General features: G+C 41.8%; 1 protein-coding gene across 1 annotated transcript; it reads right to left on the bottom strand.

Annotated features, from left to right (window-relative positions):
• Nucleotides 1–8,430: 8,430 nt before the first annotated feature.
• Ankrd34c (ankyrin repeat domain 34C) lies at nucleotides 8,431–22,436 on the bottom strand. Its single transcript, XM_041646659.1, has 2 exons — nucleotides 22,102–22,436; nucleotides 8,431–13,318 (listed from the first exon to the last, which is right to left on the bottom strand). The coding sequence occupies exon 2, from the start codon at nucleotides 13,272–13,274 to the stop codon at nucleotides 11,670–11,672; it is 1,605 nt and encodes a 534-aa protein (XP_041502593.1). The 5' UTR covers nucleotides 13,275–13,318; nucleotides 22,102–22,436; the 3' UTR covers nucleotides 8,431–11,669.
• Nucleotides 22,437–23,385: the final 949 nt, after the last annotated feature.

Raw genomic sequence — 23,385 nt, 5'->3', positions numbered from 1 at the left:
AAAAAAAAAAGTTTGTTCCTATTTGACAAGGAAGAAACAGGAGTTGACTATGTTAATTCAGTAACACTTGTCTTGTGTGTCAGCAGCTCGAGCCCACGGTGGTTTATAATCTCCGTGATTCTGTGGGTCAGTTGGACAGCTGAGCTTTGGGCAGTCTTCCCTAGACTTGCCCATGAAGCTACACTTACATAGAGTCCACCTGCACTGGTCATTATAAGATGACCCAATGGCATGTCTGGGGCAAATGTGGGTTATTGGCTGTAATACCTGTCTCCCTTCCAAGCATCCTCCACCAGCAGGCTAGGCTGCTTTTCTTATGTGCAATGCCCAGAGAAGTATCCCAAGAGGACCCAAGCAAAGGAAGCAAGGTTCTCTAAGAGCTAGGCTCCAGAATTCTTCCAACACCACCTTCTGTGCATTTTACTGGTCAGTCAAGTCCAAAGCTGACCTAGATACAAGAAGAGGGAGAAGTAGACTCTACCTTGACCTCTAAGCTGAGAAGTCATCAAGCCTGGTTGTAAAGAGGGAACCTTTTGGAATGGGAGCGATTTGTGACTGTTAAACAATCTTCTACAGTATTCAACTTCACCTATTTTATCAACAGCTAAGCCAGAAGCTGACCTCAAATCTGCACAATCCTGGAGGCTATGTGCTTCCCAAAAAGGACACTGCCCCTACCCATCACTTGGGATTATTAGTTCTCTGTGTTCCATATGGCAAAACTGAATGCTAAGCATTGATGACACTGAGATATATCTCAACTCAACATAAAAAATATCTTTCTGGAACTGGAATAACTTTCTGGGATTTTTCAGGAAGAGAATGAATGGGCAGCACAATTTCCACCCCTGCATATACTGGAGCAGAGATGGGTGAACAGCCATATACTGAATATGCTGTGCAGATGATTCATGAGCTAAGCTATATTAAGTTATAGCATGTTAGGCAATGTCTGAAGTGCCTTTGAAATTTTGTATTCCATCATATGTGGTAGAAATTCCTAAAACTAAAAAATCTGAAAGAAAGCTAAAACAACATCTGTCTGCCCTATTCCTGAGGTGACTTGTGAAATCCTTTTTAGAAATTAGTATCATAGATTCAAAAAAGCATATGACAAAGCTCAGTACTTTAACATACTGAATTTTGTACGTCATAATGAACTTTGTGGTTCATAATAAATACTTAAATAGTTCTTTTTGGAGCTGGTGAGATGGCTCAGTGTGTCTGATTGCTTCACAAGCACGAAATTCAGATTTCAGATCCCAGCACCCACATAAAGAAGTCTGAGCATGGCATGTGCATGACTATAACACCAGCAGAGACAGGAGAAACCAGCCACCCAGCTCCAGGGTCAGTGGAAGACCCTGCTCAAAGGAATAAGAATGACAGTGACAGATCAGGACACCAGTGTTCTCTTCAGGCATTCACCCACACAGAAAAGCATGTTCCCACACATGTGATGTGAGCATATACCACATACATATGTGCATCATACACACACACACACACACACACACACACACACACACACACACCAAACCTTTTCTTTGAATTTGGGTTTACAATGTAAAAAGCAACTATTACAATTCTGATTCACATTAAGTTTCAGGCAAGAAGATAATTCAATGGAAAGAAAGAAGGGAATAAGCATCATAAGGGTAAAAGGAAGGATTGGACTTCCCCAAAGTGGAAAGAGCCAGAAAGTTAAGGCTCAGGGTGCCTCAGGGATTCACACTATTAATTATTGTTGATTCACCCATTTATGTTGTCCAATTTCTCTCTGTGTGTATAATCTAATAGTTCTAAAACTTCAAAAGGTGAATAAGTGCACTAAGGTGAAATAGGCAATACAAGATAGTCTGTCTGTGCCATTTCATCCTTATCCCACATAGCAAGAGCACTCTCCAACATGCAGAGTTTGACCTTGTTCACTGAAATGCTGCTCAAATTCTTGGGAGTGCACCTCTGTGGTAAAGTTCTTCCCCAGGGTGTACAAGGCCCTTGGTTCAAATCCCCAACACTGGGGTAAAGCACCATCTTAAATGAAGCTTGCCTGTATTTTAATTTCCCCAAATAGCTCAAAAGCTGTGGATTTGCTCAAAATATCATGAAGATATGGGACAGAAAGATTTTACAGATCGCATATGAAGGTGATCCTCACAGTAAAGTGGATTCCTTTATGACTGTATCCCATATTATATAGATGAGTCAGCAAACTGGCATGTGTGCTCTCAAAGAACAGAAGCAAGAGGATCCTTTTGCAGTGGCTTTCCTCAAGCTTTTTGTGTTGGTATTTTAAACCCATATGTGAGAGAAAAAAACCTTATCGATATATGTAAAGGATTTAAAATATTTAGCAATACCAAACATGTCACCAAAAATTCAAACATAGTGTCTACTGTACAGCACAGTTTCAAAGTCGCCATGAATCCTCACAGTTCACCCAGGCCACCTCCTCCCTGCAGCTGTCATGCTCCCCATGGTTCTCTCCTCACTTGCTGATGTTCTCAAAGATTCTAGGAAACACACGGTGGATTTTCTATATTAATTTGTTGCTACAATTAAAATTTCACCTTTCCCCTTATATAAACAACCAGGGCAGCTCAATATTTAGCTGAGAGATTCTTTTCTTAACAGTATGTACCCTGAACTGTAGGGGAAAAGAACACTTAGCTGTTTGATGACATTTCACTTGTCACCTGTGAAGGGTTCACAGAAATCTAGGCTTTGAAAAATCATCAAACTTGGTCTCCTAATTATAATATGAATTGTAAAGGTCCTCCAGCTTTTGTTTGGATAACTCATTTTGTTGTTTTGCATTTTATCCTTGTCAAAGTAGGTCGCTGAAACTGTACACTAGGAGCTGAAGAACCAATAGTTGGTTCCTAAAGTTTGCTTTTAAAAAAAAAATCACAAACACTTTTAATTTTCTCAGAGAGCTTTTTCTTCTCAGAAAAAGCACAAAGAAATAAGGGAGGGGGGGTAAGAGAGAAGGGGGACTCCATTCTTCATGCATTGGTTAGGATAGAAAAGGCTATGATACCATAAAAATCGGCCCGAAATCTCATGGCTCAGCAACAAAAAGTTTATTCTCAGTCTATACAGTTCTCATGAGCTGGGGAGCAGAGGCCTCCTGACATCATCAACACTCAGGTTCTCAGGCTGACAAAATCCCAGGTTATTTAAATAAATCTGTATTCATTGGGGTTTCTATTGCTCTGATAAAGCACCATGACCAAAAGCAACATGGGGAGCAAAGGTTTATTTCACTTATAGTTTATAAGTCATCACTGAGGGTAACCAGGGCAGAAACCTGGAGGCAGGAACTGGAGTAGAAGCCAGGGGGCAGTGATGCTTTTTGGCTGGTTCCTTATGGCATCCTCAGCTTGGACCACCAGCACTGCTCACAAGAGCTGAGCCCTCCCATGTGAATCTTCAAAAGCGAAGATGGACTACAGGCTTTCCCAGAGGCCAATCTAGTAGAGGGTGTTTTCTCAACTGACATTCCTCCTCCCAAAATGAATCTAGTTTGTGTCAAATTGACATAAAACTAGCCAGCACACGGTCCATCTCCTCAAGCCTGCTTCAACAAAATTAGTCACAAAAGAATGCTGCCACTGATAAACAAGACAAATGCTTGGATTTTCAGGGAAAGGCAAGTTAGATTATTTGAATCTAAGTTCTTCCTGAAAACAAGAAAAAAATTTAATTTAAAGATACTTTTTGGAAAACATCACATAGCGTAGCAAACAACAAAGGACCATGAAGTCGAAACTTATGGGAAAGCGACATTCCAGAAATGGAACTCTCCCAAGGTAACTTTCCCCACCAGTCCACATACCAATGCTGGAGATTCTGGGATTTTCATTCTGACAGCTTCACAGGAAGAATAAACAGAAGCCAGAGATGGAGAAATAGTGAGGGCCTTCACCATGCCACTCTCTCCCTTAGGGACAGTCCAGCGTCCCAGTCATCGAACCCTGACTCCACTCAGCATCACACTGCTCCTCATCCCTTCCCACACCTGCCATCCCTTCAGCTTTAGCAAGTTCCCCCTGGGCTTCATGGACTGTGATGGTGACTGTTAGGTCTCAAACCTGGGACAACTAAGGTGCTTATTAATACATCAAACTAGAAACTGGCTACCAGATTCTCCCAGCATCCCTCAGTCCCTAGCTGTTACAGGTTATAGTTGGCAGACCCCATGCCATACTCTGAACTCTCCAGTTCAGGGGCTGGGCTGCCCTTCTCCCAGTGGTTGTTCCCTATATAATCCAGCCCTTTTGTTTATACCTGTTATTTTATAACCTTTACCCCGGTGACCTCTTGGTCCCCTGGTCTCTTGGCTCTCCCATCCCTACTCTTCTCACATTGTCCAGTTCAGAGTCATGTTCACTCTGGACTCTCCCAGATGTTCCTGCCTCTATGTCCTCCCTTTTATCAACAAAAAACGTTCTTCTCCACCGTACCTAGGAGTAGTCACATATTCCCTTTCAATTTCCTTCCTTTTCTTTCATTGTTTTATTCAGTGACTTCCAACTCAGTGACTCTACGGCTGTTGTTTCTTTGTCCAGAGGGTCGGCCAACTCAATTTTGAGATGTTTTGTTACTCACAGCCCCTACAAAGCCTCCTCCCTCTCACCTACATGTGACGTCACCTTACCTGCTCCCTTTATATTTTGTATTGGATTCTTCCTTTTGTATCTGGGGTGTCTCTTGTGATAACAAAACACCCTGACAACAGTGGCTCAGAGAAGAAAAGGTCTATTTTAACTCGCTGTTGCAGGTGCAGCCAGTCCATTGGTATGAAGTCAAGGCAACAGGAACTTCAAGGTGGCTGGTCCCATCACATCCACAGCCAGGGGGAAAGGAACAATGAATGTTCTTGGGCAGCCAGCTTCTTCCTTGTTCTGTAGTCCTGGACTCAAGCCCAGGGAATGGTGCCACCCTTGTCTAGGGTGAGTCTTACCTCTTCATTAAACAATCAAGAAAATCACTAGAAGCTAATCTAATCTAAATAATCCCAATGGGTGTACCTGAAGTTTTGCCTCATAGGTGACTTTAGATTTTGACAAGTTGAAAAATCTATATTAATGAACTATCTACAAAGTGACTTATGAAGACATTTTAATAAAATTTCAGGTATAATCTATGTACACCAACATAAATATGTTTAAAATGTTTAATTAGGTAAGTTTTCAGATATGTACACCTGCCAGACCACTGTCATAGTCACAAAATAAACATGTATATCACACTAAAGGCATCTCATTGATTAATAATCTCTCTCCACGCCCCCGTCATTCTTAGAATAGTCTACTTTTTCTCTACTGAATGTATTAGAATTTTTTCTTGAATTCTGAATAAAAGAAATCATAAAACAATACTCTTTTGGCATACCTTTTTTTAATTTTATTTATTTTTTAAAGATTTACTTATTTATTATGTATACAGTGTTCTGTCTGTCTGTATGCTTGCTGGCCACAAGAGGGAACCAGATCTCACTACAGATGGCTGTGAGCTAGCTACCATGTGGTTGCTAGGAATTGAACTCAGGACTTCTAGAAGAACAGTCAGTGCTCTTAACCTCTGAGCCATCTCTCCAGCCCTAGCATACCTTCTTAAACTCAGCATAATTATTTTAAAATTCATCCATGGTTTAGCATATACCAATAGTTTATTCTTTTTTCATTTCCTCTGTATGAATATATCTATTTCCAGTCTAGTTTATCTGTCCCCTTGTTCAATTTGTCTCTCTCTATGCTAACAACACATTAGCTTGATTACTAGAGATTTATAAAAAGATATGAAACCACAAAAAGCTAACCCTCCAGCTCTGTTCTTCCTTTTCAACACTGTATTAGCTCTTGAAAATCATTTGCTAAATTTCCGAGCAAATTTTTAAATTAATTTATTAATTTCTAGACAAGGTCTGTATAACTGAACCTGACCATGTATGTGGACAGTGTCTTTTGACAAAATTCAAAATGGTAATTTGTTCAGCAAATAGGGCCAGAAAAATTGAATATCCACATGCCAAAAAGTGACCCTAAGTCCATCGTTCACATCATAAGTAACAATTTCATTCAAGTGTATTGTAGATCTAAATATAAAGCCTAAAACCACAGAGTTTCTAAAAGAAAACATAGAACAAAATTTTTATGACTTGAACTTGGTAGAGAAATCTTAGAAAGCCCAAATCACAAACTGTAATAAAAGAGCAAAGTGATAACTTGGACTTTACCAGAGTGAGGCTGTTCGGACTTTACAGGACTCTTTCATGAGGATTAAAGAAAGTAAAAAATCAAGCAGCAGCTTTGGAAACATTATTCAAAACACCATTATCAGCAATTTTATGCCCAAAAATGATAAACTTAGGAGGGAATGAGTAATTTCTTAGAAAAACATAACATTTTAAATCTGCTCCAGGAAGCAGCAGAGGAGACTAGCTCTGAGTGTCTGGTACAGTTTAAAGGTCCTGGCTAAACCCCTTTCCCCGCCTCACTTGCCCCAGCTGTGCTCACCACTGAGCTTGTACAGCTTCTCTGTTTTGGCCTAGAGTTACTCCCTGAGATCAATAGGAGAAAAGCTGCCTGCCCTCTTGGCTTTCATCTGCCACTGTCAAATCTGGAATGATAGCCATGAGCCCCTTGCATGGCAGGGAGATAATATACTTGTGATTTTTACTATCTTAATAGCCCCTCTCTGAAGATAGGGGCAAGCAACACTTCCCTAGAGGTCATAGCCTTCCTTGGTCCTTTCCCTTTCTCAGTCCTTTCCCCCCACCTTCTTTAGAAAGATCTCTGAAGTGTGCTCCTCAGTGAACCACAACAGCCCAAATGAATTTCATAAGCCTAACCTAAGAAACCCTATATCTACTAAGTAAATAGAATGAATGCTAAAGTTGAGAAGTGGGTTGTCCCTGCCCAAACTCATGTAAAAATCTAGCAATCAATGTAATCCACAGAGACACCTCGGGACCTATAAGATTTTTAGGTAGCAGGGTTCTACCCTCTTAAAAAGATTTATGAGTTCCCAGAAGAATATCTGTTAGAAGGTGCCTACTCTTTTGTATCCACTCTTCCCTTCTGCATGTGCCCATTTGACCCCCTTCTCTGCAGTGGAGTAAAGAAAGCAGCTTGGGCCCTTCCTATCACCATGCTCCTAAACTATTCCACCACTAGCAATGTGTACCCAAATAAATCTCACTTCATTAGAAATCACTCGTGGTGTGGGAGTGTCATAGATCAATCTGTTGATTTCATTGGTTAAGCAATAAAGAAACTGCTTGGCCCTGTGGGTGGAATAAACAGAACAAAATGCTGGGAGGAAGAGGAAGTGAGGTCAGACTCCACAGGTCTCCTCTCGGGAGCAGACGCCTCAGAGAGACGCCATGCCCCGCTCCCGGCCAGACACACGCCATGAAGCTCCGACCCGGGATGGACTAGGCTAGAATCTTCCCTGTAAGACCGGTTCTCACAGATTATTAGAGATGGGTTGATCGGGATGTGAGAATTAGCCTGTAAGTGCTAGAGCTAAAGGGTCAAGCAGTGTTTAAAAGAATACAGTGTCCGTGTAATTATTTCGGGGCATAAGCTAGCCGAGCAGGCAGCTGGGGTGCTGGGGACGCAGCCGCGCCGCTCTTATTACTACACATTCAGACTCAGTCTTGTTTTTTATGTTGTGATATAATCAAAATAACAACTGGTACTCAAAAACTTAAGGATCAAGTACCTGGTGTGTGTGGGGGGGGGGAGAGGGGGGAGGGAGGGAGAGAGAGAGAGAGAGAGAGAGAGAGAGAGAGAGAACCCTTTTATCCCCCTCAGATACAGCATCAGTGCCTAACCACCACTAAGCCCCATCTCCCAATAGCACCACAGACTAGGGACCATGTTTTCAACATATAACTTTTTATAGGACTTCAAATCCACAGATAAAGAGTATTAAAAAGGAAAAATATAAGCCAATTTCATTTATAGAAACAAAATTAAATTAGTTTTGCATTTTATTCATATTTTAACTCTACACTGTGAAATAAAGACCCAGATTCAATTTTAGTATTTCTTTTCAAATGTGACAACCACTTTCTCACTAATAGAATTCTTTTCCACAGAAGAGAAACCAACCATAAAGCTCACTCTTGGAAAAGCTGGCTTTTCACTTTATATGAATGTAAAATATTGAGTCTCTGATAAAGTTGATGTTGCTGACAGATGCTATCAATACCATCCTAAAGACCATAGACCAATCCAAGCATAGTGAGATACTGTCTTAACTGATAAGAAAGAAAATGTACAGAGATAATATTTACCCTTGAAATTTCTCCGAAGGGGAAAAAAAAAGAGAGAAGTCATTTGTATTGAAGGATTGTAATATATCTTTTATTGACATCTTAGAAACATCTAAATGGTTTCCTTGCATGGACTTGGACACATGTTTGCACACATCCTCTGCTTGAGATAGGACAGAGCACTGCAGAGAACCAGGGGAGGCAACATGAGCTACATCTGAAGCACCAACACACACAAAGCAGGAAGGGCACTTCCATCCTGCATGTACAAGGTACCATTTACTGACAAAGTTTTAAGAGAGTTGACAGTAGTTTGTGTCAAAAAAAAAAAAAACCCAAAGGCTTTGGGATATCTAGAAACCAAACCAAAGTTCTAGACTTTAAACTTCGGGCTCACTTTCTAAATTATATTTAGAAACAACCTAGACACTTAAGTGGATAGATAATTAAAAGTGTAGTTAGAAGCTAACTTATAGAGTGACTAGATTTCCAAAGGGATATGTTAACCCCTGACTAGGAAGCATGTGTGAATCTAAAACAATTCTTAAAAAGCATTTCTGTGAAGTTCATTGACATAGACAAGAATACTTATTTAAGCAAGATCAATGGTGTAGTAATTTTGCCACAACATTAGCTTAGGACAGTCTAACTTGACTAATACATCACCAGGAAGCGATGAGAGAAGATGCTGTCCTGGTGGCTACCTAGAGAAGGCTGACACCAGCATGAAAATAGCTGATCTTATATTTTTGTTCAATGGTCCAACTACTCTGAATGAGAAATTTATTATTTGGTACTTCACCTAAGCTAACTAATAGGAATGTACCAAAGCTACTACTCAGGATAAATTAGGCTTCCAAATCTTAGCTAAAGGCTTATGAAATTCTCTTCTGGGATGTCTTTTTATTCTCACAGCTAGATTCTACTAGCAGAGGCTAGTTCCAATAGACACGAATCATAGCTTAAAATGTATTAGAAATGTGCAGGTGTGTGTGAGTGAGTGAGTGTGTGTGTGTGTGTGTTAAACATGCTAAAAGCAGGGCCTTCTCTACGATTCATTCTTTAGTGCATTCAGAGTTGTTATTTGTGAGCGTGTCTACTGAGTGAGAACTACTAGGCGGTTCTGAAAAGCCTATGGGTTTCCCACATTAAATCAAGTTCCTGAGCCCTGATCTTCATGCTTTATGTGCTCTTTCCAATATGCTCCTTTTCTGCAAAGTACAAGACCTTTAATACTCCTGTTTGTGTGGATTTTCTAAGAATTCTGAAGGTTACATCTCCAATTCACTTTGTCCTTTATGGCAAATTTCCACCACATACAGCATTTCTTAAGAGCGTTAGTGAGCAACCAAGGCAGTGTTGCTGTCAGAACAGACACATCTGGACATGTCTAGAGTCTTTCTGGTGGTTATCATTTGGATGTCAGAATGTCATCTACTGAGTAGTGCCAAGATGCTACTGTTCATCACACAATGCCCAGGACATACCCTCCATAACAGTTGTCAGCCCCAAGTGTGAAAAGTGCCAAAATCCAGTGAGTACTTTCCTGAAAGGAATCATTTTGTTAAAAAAATAAACATTTTTGTTTATAAGTATTACTCAAAACTTTTTGGAATATAAATGTAGATGAATTTCTATCATACAACGTTATAGAAATGGTATAAGATATAGATCTTTTGTGGCAGATGCTTTATGTGACAAATGAGCTTTTAGGAATTAGTATTTATAGAATCACTAAGGGTCCCATAGAGACACTCAAATCTTTTAGCTAGACTTGACTTTGTTTTGTATAGGACATTATTTGCTGCCTGATATTTTTGAGGCTCACAGGATCTCAAGAAATAACTAAAGAGTCATCTAATGATTTGTACCTATGGTCCACACAAAATCTGATGCCTCTATCTGCTCCATGGTTTAATCCATAGTACAACTTTATAGACATTGTGAATACCATTGCACAGCTGATGTAACGGAGGCCAAAAGTAGCACTGCTAATTTTCCTAAAGTCAAACACTTGAAAGTAAAAACCCTAATCTGTCAGACCCGAAGCCTTGATTCTTCCTATGCATGTTGCCATCTGTGGGGACACATGAGTTTCTTAACCAATGGACAAAAGCACCTCAGCCCACATAAGAGGAAAAAGAAATGGGGGAAAATGAGGGCTCTAACTCCTCACTTACAATGTAGCTACGTTATACCAAATGTGCTACATCTCTTCCTCTGTGGGTTTGTTCATACCTCAGAAGAATTGCAGAGGTGATTTATATAAATCTTCTATCACGTAGATAATGCAGGTAAAGAAGAAGCCAGATTGCCCTCAATTTACTCAGATCATTGAATAGGAAATGATGGTTTTCGCCCCATTAAATGTTCAGGCTTAAAAAAATCAAACCAGTTCCCGCTGTTTCCAGCTGGAAAGCTACCTACTGTGCTGTTTCATCTGTACATGTCCTATGGTCATTTATCACTAAGCCTATCATAAATCTCCAAACTGTCTTAATGATAATCAGGAGACACTTGTAAAGTTCTGTTGGGTCAACTAATATCACCTCTGTGTCCAACTTAGTTAATGATAGGCTTGTTTAAAAGGGAGTGTTCCACACTATTTCAACATGGATCCTGTGTGGTGCCTCTGATTTCATTTCTGGAGGAATGCTCATCTCTGAATTACCAGTTCCTGTGGCACACAGCACAGATCTGCTGTGATATTTGGGGATTAACAGCACACCCAAGTTAATATGTAACCAAAATACATTAGTGGGAAATCTGAATGCCCTCCCTACATTTTTAACAATGGTCACAGCACAGTGAGAGGTGAGACCCATATGTCAAAACCTCTTCCATGAGGGAACACTTTGCTTCTCCTTCGCCATGTAGAACTAAGGTATTCAGATACAGAAGTTAGGGGGTATTTTTGAGCTTTTCTGCTTTCCAGAGAAATATGAAAACTTCATTTTTTAGGCACTTTATAGACTACAAATGGCGTATTCTGAATACAATCTCATGTTTTAAATTCCTGTTTTCTGCTTTTCTGGCAGAAAAAAACCAACCATTAAACTTGTGCTGTTACCTTCCAACTACAAAGGTAATTTAATTCCTTTGGAGAATTTTTTTCTTCCTGTACCTTCAACTCCACAACCCAGTTATCCTGAGCTCTTTTGGTGTGTGAAACAGCAACACCCAAGGTTTATCTCAGAAGTAGCCCTCTGAAAGAACCCTTGGGTTTGTCTCAAAAGTGACGTTGCACCTGTCACCGTGTTTTCTGAAGCTGTCACACACCATGATTGGGATGAAGAGGTGCTGTGTGGATGTGTTGTTCTAGATTTGGTTTCTTCATTATTCTAAAGACTAGGAGTGAGGGAACTGTTTCTAAGGGGTTCTAGGTCATGACTTCTTCAAAGTCAGAGAGCTGCTTCATCTGTTCAATCTGCATAGAATGCCTTCGAAGAAGTTTCTTTTTACTTCTCAAGTCAACTCTCTTTGGTGAACTTGGAGCAACGGGAACCATAGATTTTAAGCCACCAGCAAGTGGGGAAGCTGGTTTGCTACTGGTTCTGATATCTGGGATAGGTGGGTTTGAATTCACATTTAAAGGAGGAAGAAAGCCAGGCCTTGTGTGAGCAATGCGGTCTAGTAAGAGAGTTCCCGAACCTCTTCTTTCTAAAAGATGAGGGGGCCTGCGACGCACTGAGCTGGGAGATGTGCTGGGTACAGCATCCAGGCACTCCCGAGAGCCATGGAAAAGGGACAAGTGTGAGCTGTTTAGTTTCTTTCTATCTAAAGGTCCTTTGCCTGACTCAATGGACACAGAGTTGGGTGGGTCAGACCCTGGCTGTACATCTAAATCATAGAGGCCATTTTCCAAGAGCTTGAGAGATGCTGGATCTTTCAGGACTGTCGATCCTGGTGGACACATCCCACTCTTCTCTAGGTCAACAGGAAGCGTTCCTCTCCTGGCAAGGCGTGGATGGGGAGCCTGGCCTTTCTCGAAAGCTGCTTTCCAGGTAGCTGGTGCTGAGGTTGGAACTTTCAGAACTTGTTCTTGGACTGTGGGGAAAAGGGTGGAGTCTTTACTGTCAATGCTGTTGGCTCTGGAGAGGGGACCCCTTTTAGGGAAAGACATGTCATTGATGCTCCTGATGACCTCATTGTCTGTGCTTGTGCCATGGTTTTCATCCTGGCGTGTGGAGGCTGCCAGCACAGAAGGAGCAATCAAGCCCCAGGGTTCAGACTGGAGCCTCTTCAGCTGGGGCAAGCGGGCCCTTTTAAGGCTAGATACTTTCCTGGTGGGTGATCCAGGCTCATTAAGGGCCTTAGAAGAACTACAGCCACTTTGGTGTCCTGTTTGGAGGATGAAGAAATCATCATCCTTCTCATTGGGTGGAGAACCCAAACCAGGAGCCTTCAGTTCAATGTCAGAAGGAGATGCACACAGTGGTGGTGACGGTCTATCTTCCACTTTGGGTGATGGAGGGACATTGAGATACTGCTTGGTGGTTTTTGTGCCTGAAGATGATTTGTCTGTTGTTATAATAATCACTTCCTTACCTTTGGCCTTGCAGGCATCAAGGAGATGCTTCAGTGCATCCTTGTCATCTGCATTTATTGCATAGACCAGAGCTGAAGCCCCAGTGCGATCCTCAAGACTGGGGTCTGCTCCATTCTCCAGAAGTAAGGACACCACTTCTCCCCCAGCTCTTCGGATGCAAGCATGGATGAGTGCAGTCTTGCCAGACTTATCCTGGATATTGGGGTCTGCCCTATTGTCCAACAGATACTTCACCATCTTAGACTTGCTAATACTTTGCTGGTCCACATGCTTGGTAATGCATGCCACCATGAGAGCTGTTTCACCTTTGTCATTGCTTTCATTGATATATGCTCCCCCTTCCAAGAGGAGTCTGGTCAGTCGGAGCCTCCCCAACCATACAGCTTTTAAGAGGGAGTTTCCATCAGTCCTCAACTCAGTGTCGTCATCCATCATGGTGGTTACAATTTAGGACTTCTGAGCCACAGGGTCAATCAGCCCTAGCAAAGAAAGAGGAAGAAAAATCATTACACATTCTGTTGCTATTCTGTGCAGGACAATTATTTCAAAGTCTAGGTACAATCATGTCCCATCCTGATCCCAAGCTGTGTTGCCTGAACTAAGTTATCTAATGCCTATGAATGAGCTTATTCATCTATAATGGGAAATAGTAGTGACTTGCATGCTAGGGTTATTCTAAAGATTTCTTCAGATAGTGTGCACCTGGCTAGGGGCTGCAGAGTTAAGAGCATTTGTTACTCCTGCAGAAGGCCTGGGTTTGAGTCCCAGAATCCACGTGGTGGCTAACATTTCAATTTCAGGGAACCCAACATCTCCTGACCTCCATGGGCACCAGGCATACCCCTGGTACACATACATCCATGAAGGCAAAACATTCACACACATAAAATAAAATGAATAACTCTAAAAACATGTGTAGAACAAACACACACAAAAAGCCACCTAGCAATATGAAAAGCAATCAGTATAATGCGGAGCACACAGGAACTATTTTTAAATTTCAAGATAAGGTTGTGTTGACTGCTCAGTTAATACAAATATAGAAATAAGTTCCTTTAGGAAATAAACATTCATATCTTTTGTCACTGTTGGATCCTCGGCACTTAGCAGTGATTCACACATAATGAGTAGGCCACTTTACAAATAATCATTAAAAGCATTGTTATTGATGTGGATCAGAATAGCTAGTAGAAAATACACCAACATGTTGATCCTAATTCTAGATAATAGGCCTAGGGAGGGATTCATTTTCTTTCTCTTTGTTGTGTTCCTAAATTAAGATGTATCACTATGATTGTGAAGAGAAAGCAGTAATAAATATGTAAAATAAATTCAATAAGTCCATTCTTTTCCAGGGTCTAGTCCCCCCTTTCCCAGCAGATGTCGGAATTCCCCCTTGCCTAATTCACAGTAGCCCCCACAATGCCACATTCTTCCCTCTTGTTGAACTGATAAATGGCAGAGAACAGGGACCGGTGTTGAATTTTTGCTCACATGTATTGTGAAACAAAGTTCAAAAACCAAAGTTTCCTCCATCAAAATTTGCCACATTCTAGCGTTATGACTTGTTCTCTTCATACGAGTTGTCTTGCCCATGGACTCAGAACTTCCACACTGTGTGCTTGAGATACATTGAGATACAAATAAGGAGGTAAGGGAAAGCTGGCATGGATATCCTGGCCAGCCTATGGGTGTCAATTACAATGATGCATGTCTGCAGGAATTACCTCTCCACATGTACACCTGGGTTTCCAGCTCTCACTGAGTGGACGGCCTGTCATTCTTCCTCATCTGATCTACAGCATTCTTTCTATTTCTGTACTACTCAAAGCAATGGCTTCTCAGTTTTCATTTTCTAGAAAATTGGAAGGCAAAGCATTCTTGGCTATAACTAAGAAATAGACGCTCATCCTTTAAAAAAAATTAATGCATAAAAAAGAAAAAAAGAGCCTGAGAGATAGCTCAGCCATGCAAGCATTAGGACCTGAATTCCATTCTGAGAACCCATTTTAAAAGACAGGCATGGTAAAGTACACCTGCAATTCTAGAGATGGGGAGCTAACAGCTCTGGGACCTGGTGGCCAGGCAGCCTAGACTAGTTGCTGAACTGCAGGTCCTAGTGAGACACCTTGTCCCCAAAAATAAAAATGAGGATGGCTCTTTAGGAATAACACCCAAGGTTGATCTATGGCCTCTCCACACTCATGCGCATGTGCGTACACACACACACACACACACACACACACACACTCCATCACCATCACAGCACATCATACCACATTAAGAGAAAGAGATTCATTCATCCATCCCAGCTCTTCCTGGAAGCATTTTTCTTGAAAAGTAAGAGAAGCAACGCCTGTACCTTCCGTCTTCGGTGCATTTCCCACTACTTCAGATGCACTATGCTAAAGGCTCTAAGTCTAACCTGCTGCAATTGTGCTTATATGTATAAGCGTTTCTGAAAAATTGCTGTCACCTCAGTACATTGCACAATTGACATATCAATACCTCTTTATTTCTGTCTCCTTCCTCATCTCTTTTCTTTCTTAATATCCTATTGATCTTCATCTTCTCTCTGTGTACATGGCTTTCTCTTTCTCTGCTGCTATTATAATGATCTCCTTAATGGTGTGCTACCTATGGTGGCTGTGTTAAAGTCTTGCATTGTTTAATATTCAATAAACTTCTTAGTCTCCAGATCTAGAGATCCAAAGCAGAGTTTACAAGCTTTACCTAAACGAAAGGGGGTATCCAATGAAAACACTTCTCTTTATTCCATCATGGAAGCCTTTTTCCCCTGACCCTAACTCACCCCCCAGAATCTTCTTCCTGCAATGCCAGCTCTTCTCACATTCTGCCTACCTTAAAATGTCAATGTTTCTTAAATACGCCCACTTTTCCCTCTCCTGGCACTGCTCTTGTTTCTAACTATAAGGACTCCCTGCTCTTCTTTAATTATTCATCATCCTCCAAACATCAGCTCAAATGTTACTTCCTTTGTAATCAAGAGAAAAATCAATCAGGATCCAAGAGAGAAAGTTGAGCAAATTACAATGACTCATATCCAGACTATATAAAGAACTGCTCCAAATCACTTCCTCCAAAAGAGGATACACAAATGACCCATGAGGTTTACATGCTCATCAAAGGTACTCATTCTCATTAGTACTCAAGGAAAATCAAATCAAAGTACAAGGTACCACTCAGTGTTAGACAGAATGACAACCAAAAGGATGCAGGAAACCATCAGGAACCTGCTGGAGTATAAATAGGCACCACTATACTAAACTAAAGCCTACATTCTGATCCAGTCATCTTATCCCTAGACTGACACGTACAGTAAACTGTAAAGCATGGCTGCAAAACCTCCTATCCTGGTAAATGAATGAATATCTGACCAATAAATAGACAAAATAGCATCATCACTTTTTAGCAAAGCCTTCACAGGCCTTACAACATCTAAATTTTCCATTTTGGAATCTACCTCCTTAATGAGGAAGACTGGGCTATCCCACCAGAAAGGTCAAGTGTTACATAAGCTAACTTCCTGGATGTAGGTGAGACTATTTCATCTGTCTGGTCCCAATCAGCTCCCAGATGATTGTAACTGACTGAGTGAACCCACCTATAAGCTGAAAAACTAGTTGGTGAGAGAATTCTCCTCTTTCTTCTGAATGTTTTGACCTTTGAAGAACAAGAAACAACACTCTAGAAGATTAAGTTGGTGTGTTTTTGTCTCTGGTTATGTGATTTAAAATTTCTGCTATTTATAATCAAGTAAGTCCTGAATAAAACATCAGTGTTATTTGTTTATTTATTCATTTATTAATCATCAAACATAGGCAGATATGAAGATTTAAGAGATATATGTAATGCAGATATTTAAAATCTAGAAGGAAAGTAGTAAGCTTTTTATGGTATGCTTTCCGTGTACCAAGCAATGTGCTGACCAATGACAATGTCTCTGTGCACTGACACTTAATCCTTATAATGATACTGTGAGAAGGATACTAATATTATTTGTTTCTTAAATTAAAGTTTAAACTGGGCATCAGGGAGAGAAAGTCACTTATCTAAAACCCCCCAAAGTGGTACATAGTTGATGGAGGAAGGTCATTGGCTAATAAAGGCACTGCCCTGGCCCGTTTAATTGGTTAGAGGATAGGTGGGAGGAGAAAACAGGACAGAATGCTGGGAGGAAGTGAGGTCAGAGACTCCACAGCTCTGCTCTCTCGGGAGCAGACGCCTCAGAGAGAGACACCATGCCCGGCTCCCGGCATGAAGCTCCGACCCAGGATGGACTAGGCTAGAATCTTCCCGGTAAGACCGGTTCTCACAGATTATTAGAGATGGGTTGATTGGGATGTGAGAATTAGCCTGTAAGTGCTAGAGCTAAAGGGCCAAGCAGTGCTTAAAAGAATACAGTGTCTGTGTAATTATTTGGGGGCATAAGCTAGCCATGTGGGCGGCCGGGTGTGGGGGACGCAGCCCTGCCGCCCCATATTACTACACATAGTAGAGTCAGAATTCAAATCCAGCAGTCTTACCTCAAAGTCCATGTTCTTAGCCTCTATGTGAAGTAATTGTAGTTTGGTGTAGAAAGTTGCAGAATTGAAGACAAGCGTACAGCAGGATGAGATGAGTACCATGAAGAACTAAGGGTGCAGGTTAGGAAAGGAGTCCTAATTAATGCACGATTGGGTTAGCCCTTAAAAATGGGACGGAAGTGTCCTGAACCAAAATATTGAAGGCATTACACCAAGGGTTATAAAGAAAACTGTAGCATATCACAGAAATTTAGAGAGACTTGTGGTATATAGGGTCAGGGGTGAAGAGTGCAGGCATTGGTGGAGTCAGCTAACTAGTAGGACAGGCAACACCCTTTAGACTATTGTCCTAAAGGTAGATGCTCATGTGCGGAAATGTCAAATAGTGGACAGCTGCAAATGAAAAGGTGACATAATCATTGGGGAGAGGGTAAGAATGGACTGGAAGACTGGGAGGGGCTCTCACAATACAAGTGCTGAGTAAAGCTAGAGAGAACTCAGAAAGGCAGAACTGACCAGTGATACATTTGATGCATGAATCAACCACTGCCTAGCTTCCTTTCATTTGAAATTAATTCTCTTCTGTGTCCCATGAAGTAAATGCTAGGAACACCTAATACTAGGAAGACCTGAGATGTTTACCGGGGGTCTCTAAGCTTGCATTTCTCAGTGAAAACAGCTGACACATTCTCTGAATTTTGAAATGCTGTCACTTTGGCCACTCTAAATGTCATTATTTTATTTTTAAAACCTCGCCTGGTGCCTGGGTCACTAAAACATGTGCCTTGGAAGCATGAGGACCCGAGTTTGAGACCCCAAATTCCTGTGAAAAAGCCACGTGTGGCAGAACACACTTGGAAAACCAGCAATGGGGAGGCAGAGACAGGAAGATCCCTGATGCTCCCTGGACATCCAGGTTAGCGTACTTGGTGAATTTCAGGTCAATGAAAGTTGTCTCAAAAATAAAAATACATAGCCAGGTGGTGGTGGTGCACACCTTTAATCCCAGCACTCGGGAGGCAGAGGCAGGTGGATCTCTGTGAGTTCGAGGCCAGCCTGGTCTACAAGGGCTAGTTCCAGGACAGGCTCCAAAGTTACCGAGAAACCTTGTCTCAAAAAATATATAATTTTTTCAAAGAATTAAAGATGAAATATAATCAAATCATAACCTCAAAGAAAATAATTTTCTTGTGTTTCAGAGCAAGAAGTAAACTTAAACATGAGCATTGTCTCCCTGCCGCCTCTCTTCCCATGCTCTGGTCATGCCCACTACACCTGCATCTCGATGATCCATAAGCTTTAACTTACTTAACATTATAGCTATGATGAATACTATCATGACTTCTAAAGCACCAGGGCTATGAAATAAATGGTGAAGACTAAAGACCACCAATATCCAAGAGTTAAATCATACCTCCTGCAAAAGTTAAATCATGTACTGTTTGACTAGCATGACAGGGCGAGGGTACGCTCCATCCTTGTCCTGAAGTTATACTATTTTCTTCTTTATAAAGTACAGGCATCTTGTGCCCCTTTTCACTCTGAGGGGCCATCTAGCTCAATCTTCCAGACTGAAAAATATGAAGCTAAAATAATGGACTTTGAGCCTTCTCCTCTTTGAACCTAGAATCACACATTATCACATCTTTCCAAGTCCTCGGCCTAAGTTTTTTACAGACTAAGTCCACACGTTGTAGGCTTGAGAGTCGTGTGTCCTACAGTCATCATATGCTATTGGACTGGCAGGACACTTTAAATGTTTTTAGATTTGTTTATTTTATTTCGAGTATGAATGTTTTGCTTGAATGTGTGTCTGTGTATCATGCACTTGCCAAGTACACAAGGAGGCCAGAAGAGGGTGTGTAATGACTGTGAGCTGACATGTACGTTCTGAGAATCGAACCCAGGTCCTCTGCAAGAGCAAGTGTTCTTAACTGCTGAGCCATCTCTCCAGCCCCTGGCGTGATATACTAACTGTTGTGTTTGAATATATTAAGAAGGATTAGTCATTGTTTAGCATGACAAGGCCCTGCCATTCTCTAAAGTATTACAACTAGCCTTATTCATACATTCATTAACTTATCTGGGTTAAACAGGAACAGGGGCTTGCATATAAAAGCAAAAGGCCATAATGCCACAGTTTTATCCTTTCTCTCACATCCTATTGCTGACATCTTCAAAGTTGTCAGAAGGATCAAATAAAACAATACACGTAAAGGCTTTTGTTGCTGTTGTTAGCTTTAAGGTGCATATGGTCAAGAGAGCCATCACAAATTATGTAACTAGCAACTACTCAGGTAAAGATGCAGTGACATAATGTCATTCCCTTGATGGCTCCTTTCCTCGGTCACAGGTCCAACAAATTTCCAGTTGTCCTTCCTCACTCATCATACAAGTAAACATTTCAGTGATCTGAAGTTTGTCATTATGCAAAAGAGAAAGGTCAGTAAATATTTTGTATCTTTAAAATTATTTGTGCCTTACCCCAAAGGTTTAGGTATATATTGTTCTTACTGACCCAGAGCAGACTTCCAGGACTTTCTAAGATATATTTTATATTCATTTGTTTCTGGCTATAGTTCGTTTTATTACTCCTAAACTTCTTCAACTTCTACTGAATATAAGCCTGGTATCTTGTGAATCTTTAAAGAGAGTTTTAATTTCTTTGTGAACAAAATAGAATATAGCTAATATGCATCTATTCAGTTGATCCAAAAGTGACTTAGAAGTCATCTCTGCCACATGTTAATACTATTTATCTAAATGCTTTTAGTGCTGAAATTGCCAAATTTCAAACTCCAAAGGATATGACAGTCTATAGCAGGAGGTATTGCCAAATAAAGATGCAAGAGAACTGTTTAGAATTTCAGGTATGTTGCTAGGTAGGTACCTAAGGAATTCGGGGCACGTCTTCCTTTGCAAAATGAATATAAGAATCTCCGGTCCTACTACTTCACAGTGTGGTAAGGATCAAATGATAGGCAGTATGTGAATGTCCTGTAAGATGTTCTGCTTAAAACATTCCTAAGGAGTTATAAGCTTGTCTCACATCTTTTCCATGGAGCTCTGCCCTGCTCTGAACCCGGGCCTACAGTGTGATAGTGCTGTTCATTACTGCCTTGTAGCTTTTCCAGCTACCTGCTGCTTCTTACTTTCACCAACCACAGTTAAAGTTTGAGGAACACACACACACACACACACACACACACACACACACTTCTTACAGGGAATCATTATGTTAACCTTGTAAGCACTTGTTTTTTTAAGACAGTGTCTCATGTATCTCGGTGTGGCCTCAAATTCACAAGTAAAGGAAGATGACCTTAAACCTCTGATTCTCCTATCTTCTTCTCCACAGGACTTAGATTTTGGGTATGCAACCCTTACCCCTGGTTTTACTGACTGTAATGGTCTTACCCAAGGCTTTGAGCAGACATTCTATGTCCTGAGCTACAGCTCCAAACACATGCTGTAACGCATGCAGAATGTCCAAAGCCACAGTGCTACAACTTTGATCCGGTTCTGTCCCTCCAACTCCAAGCTCCGAGCTGTTTCACAGAGGGAACTCTGCTCAGACTTAGGGTTCCACTTCTGCAGGCTGGAGCAGAGTTTAATATTCAGTCAGTTTTAACAGTCCCTGTTTATATAAACTTGGAAAAGTTTCTTAGTCTCTGTTGCTTCAGTCTTTCTCATCTGAAAAAAATGGTGATAAAAATAGCATACAGATAGAGATATCACGGCGTATAAAATTATACGATCTATCTATCAGGTTGTTGGCACACAGTGAGCGGTTTATAATGACAAGTACTTGAGAAAGTTTGGATACACACTCCGAAACTAAGAAGGGCACTTCGTTCAGCCGCAGCATTTGCGGAAGCTTGGAAGGATTTCTTTGCACCCAGCCTCTTCCTTCTGTAGTCACGGGAAGCAGAAGCCCATTAAAAACTGAACTCTACATTTGTGTTTGCGGTTCAAGAGCCCTGTCTGGCTGAACCAAGGTAGTCACCGCCCACTGCTGTTAGAGGTAACAGTCTAGGAGCCAATCCGAGTCACTGGCTCAAGGCTGCACGGGGCGGGGCTGGGGAGGAGGGGGTGGCGGCGGCGGCTGAGGCTCTGTCCGAGGTGCTGAAACCCGGGGTGCGGCCGCGCCTGGTGTGTGGGCGTCCATTGCTGTCAGTGTCGTTGGACACCTTCGTGAAGGCCAATATGGGGGAAGGAAGGAGGGGACCAAGTGAAGTCAGAGCAGTAAATGCCCATGCCATCATCTTTCAGAAATTCTCAGACACAGATGCTCTACGATTTTGTGCACATTTTCAAAATCGCATCTTCTCATTGCCCACTCATCACAGGTTCATGCAAAAACGTAAGACTTTGCTATGGCTTCAGTTCCTGTAAAAACCCAGACGCCTAAACGCCAGCCCCAATCTGCAATCATTTCCTACAAAAATCTCTGGCTCCTACGCATCTCATCCCCCACGCGTTAATGCAAATGTATGTATATTTAAATTTGTGTATATTTAAATACATATATATTTAAATTAAATCCTTCCATTCCAGTCTCCCACAATTTCCTGTGATAAAAGCAGACTCTCTCCTTCAGCCCCGCCTCCTGCCCTGGCTAAACAACATGGACTTACTTCTGTGGAGCCTCGGGTCTCACCTGGGTGCCCGGTGGGGAAGCCCGTAGGGTACACTTACCCAGTGGGGATGCTTACCTGCTTACCGAGCTAGGCTACCTCGGTCCAGGACTTGGACATTGCCATCACTTCCACAGCTCCACCTCTTGCAGCTTCAGCTGGGCTGCCAGAGGGCTCTGCCTGTCTGAAGCAGGGCCAGAAGCTTGGCTATCCCTGTTCTTGGGGATGCCGTTGAATGCAGACTTACTCAGAACTTCTTCAAGGGCCATAAATGAAGCCTCTGTGTCAATTATTTGAATCACTTTCTGCTCTTCCAAGTTGTGGCAGCCAAAGGGAGAGAGGCATTTAATAAGAAAAAGAAGTATTAAAGAAACGTGAGAACCCTTTCCCAGCTTGGAGCTGCTGTCTGCAGATCTCCTGCGCAGTCCAGTCCCGCAGCTTGGCTTCTGCTGGCTGACAAACCACTGCTGCCCGCTGGCGCCTGAGAATGGCTCTCCAGCAGCCAACGGAGAAGGCTGTGTGGGTGGGTGTGAGCGAGGAAGCTGTAAGAGGGGGGGCTACGGGGGAATAGGGAGGTGCCTACCTGCCGCTAAGGGAAAAGGATGTGCTGCCCCGCCCCCTTGTCCCCAGCTCTGGAAGGGATCAGACTTACTTACTCAACAACTTGGCAGGAGCTTTTAGATCCCCTGGTGGACACTTGTTGTGTCCAGACCTTGTGGTCTGGAGATTTGAAAAGATCTTCTTTGGTCGTCCTGTGGCTCTGCCTGCCTCAGATTTTCTTGATAAATTCCTTGGAATCTCAGGATGGCAGTCCGCAATGAGGAGAGGAGAGAGAATCTGCTTACTTGCGGTGATTCCCACGTGCATAACTCCGGATTCCATCAACTCCATCCTTTCACCCACCTCCTCCCTACTCCCATGACTTCCCATGGAGTCATCACTAACAATATTTGTCTTTTAACTAAATTAATTCATGGCTGCTGTATATCATTCAAAGCAGGGTGCTATAGTTGGAAAATGGGTGCCTCCTTCTGCCCAACCCTGTAGCACCCTCCTCCCACTAGTCAGCTTCCAGAGGTAAGCTAAATTTTCTTCTAAATATATACATACACACAGTGTCTGTTTATCCTACCCCCAAACCTCCTACTTCTTCAGTCAACTTCAGTCATTTCTATATTTCTTGAAAATTATCTATCTCATTTTTATGTCCAATGTTCCAGCATGAAGTTTCAAAATGTGGCCTGCCAAATCTTTCCGATATATTTTTATTGATTATTTGGGAAATTCACACAATGTACTCTGATCACACTCATTTACCAGATATATCCCCTCCCCCATCCCCAATGCCATCTCAAAAAAAAA

This window comes from Microtus oregoni, unplaced genomic scaffold (assembly GCF_018167655.1).
Source record: "Microtus oregoni isolate MIOR12 unplaced genomic scaffold, Mior012 000139F_ref0000186, whole genome shotgun sequence".
Classification (NCBI taxonomy): Eukaryota; Metazoa; Chordata; class Mammalia; order Rodentia; family Cricetidae; genus Microtus; species Microtus oregoni.
This window is presented reverse-complemented; position numbering and strand designations above follow the sequence as displayed.

Coding starts and splice junctions, on each gene's coding strand:
- Ankrd34c (XM_041646659.1), bottom strand. CDS start 13,274: ATGATGGATGACGACACTGAGTTGAGGACTGATGGAAACTCCCTCTTA.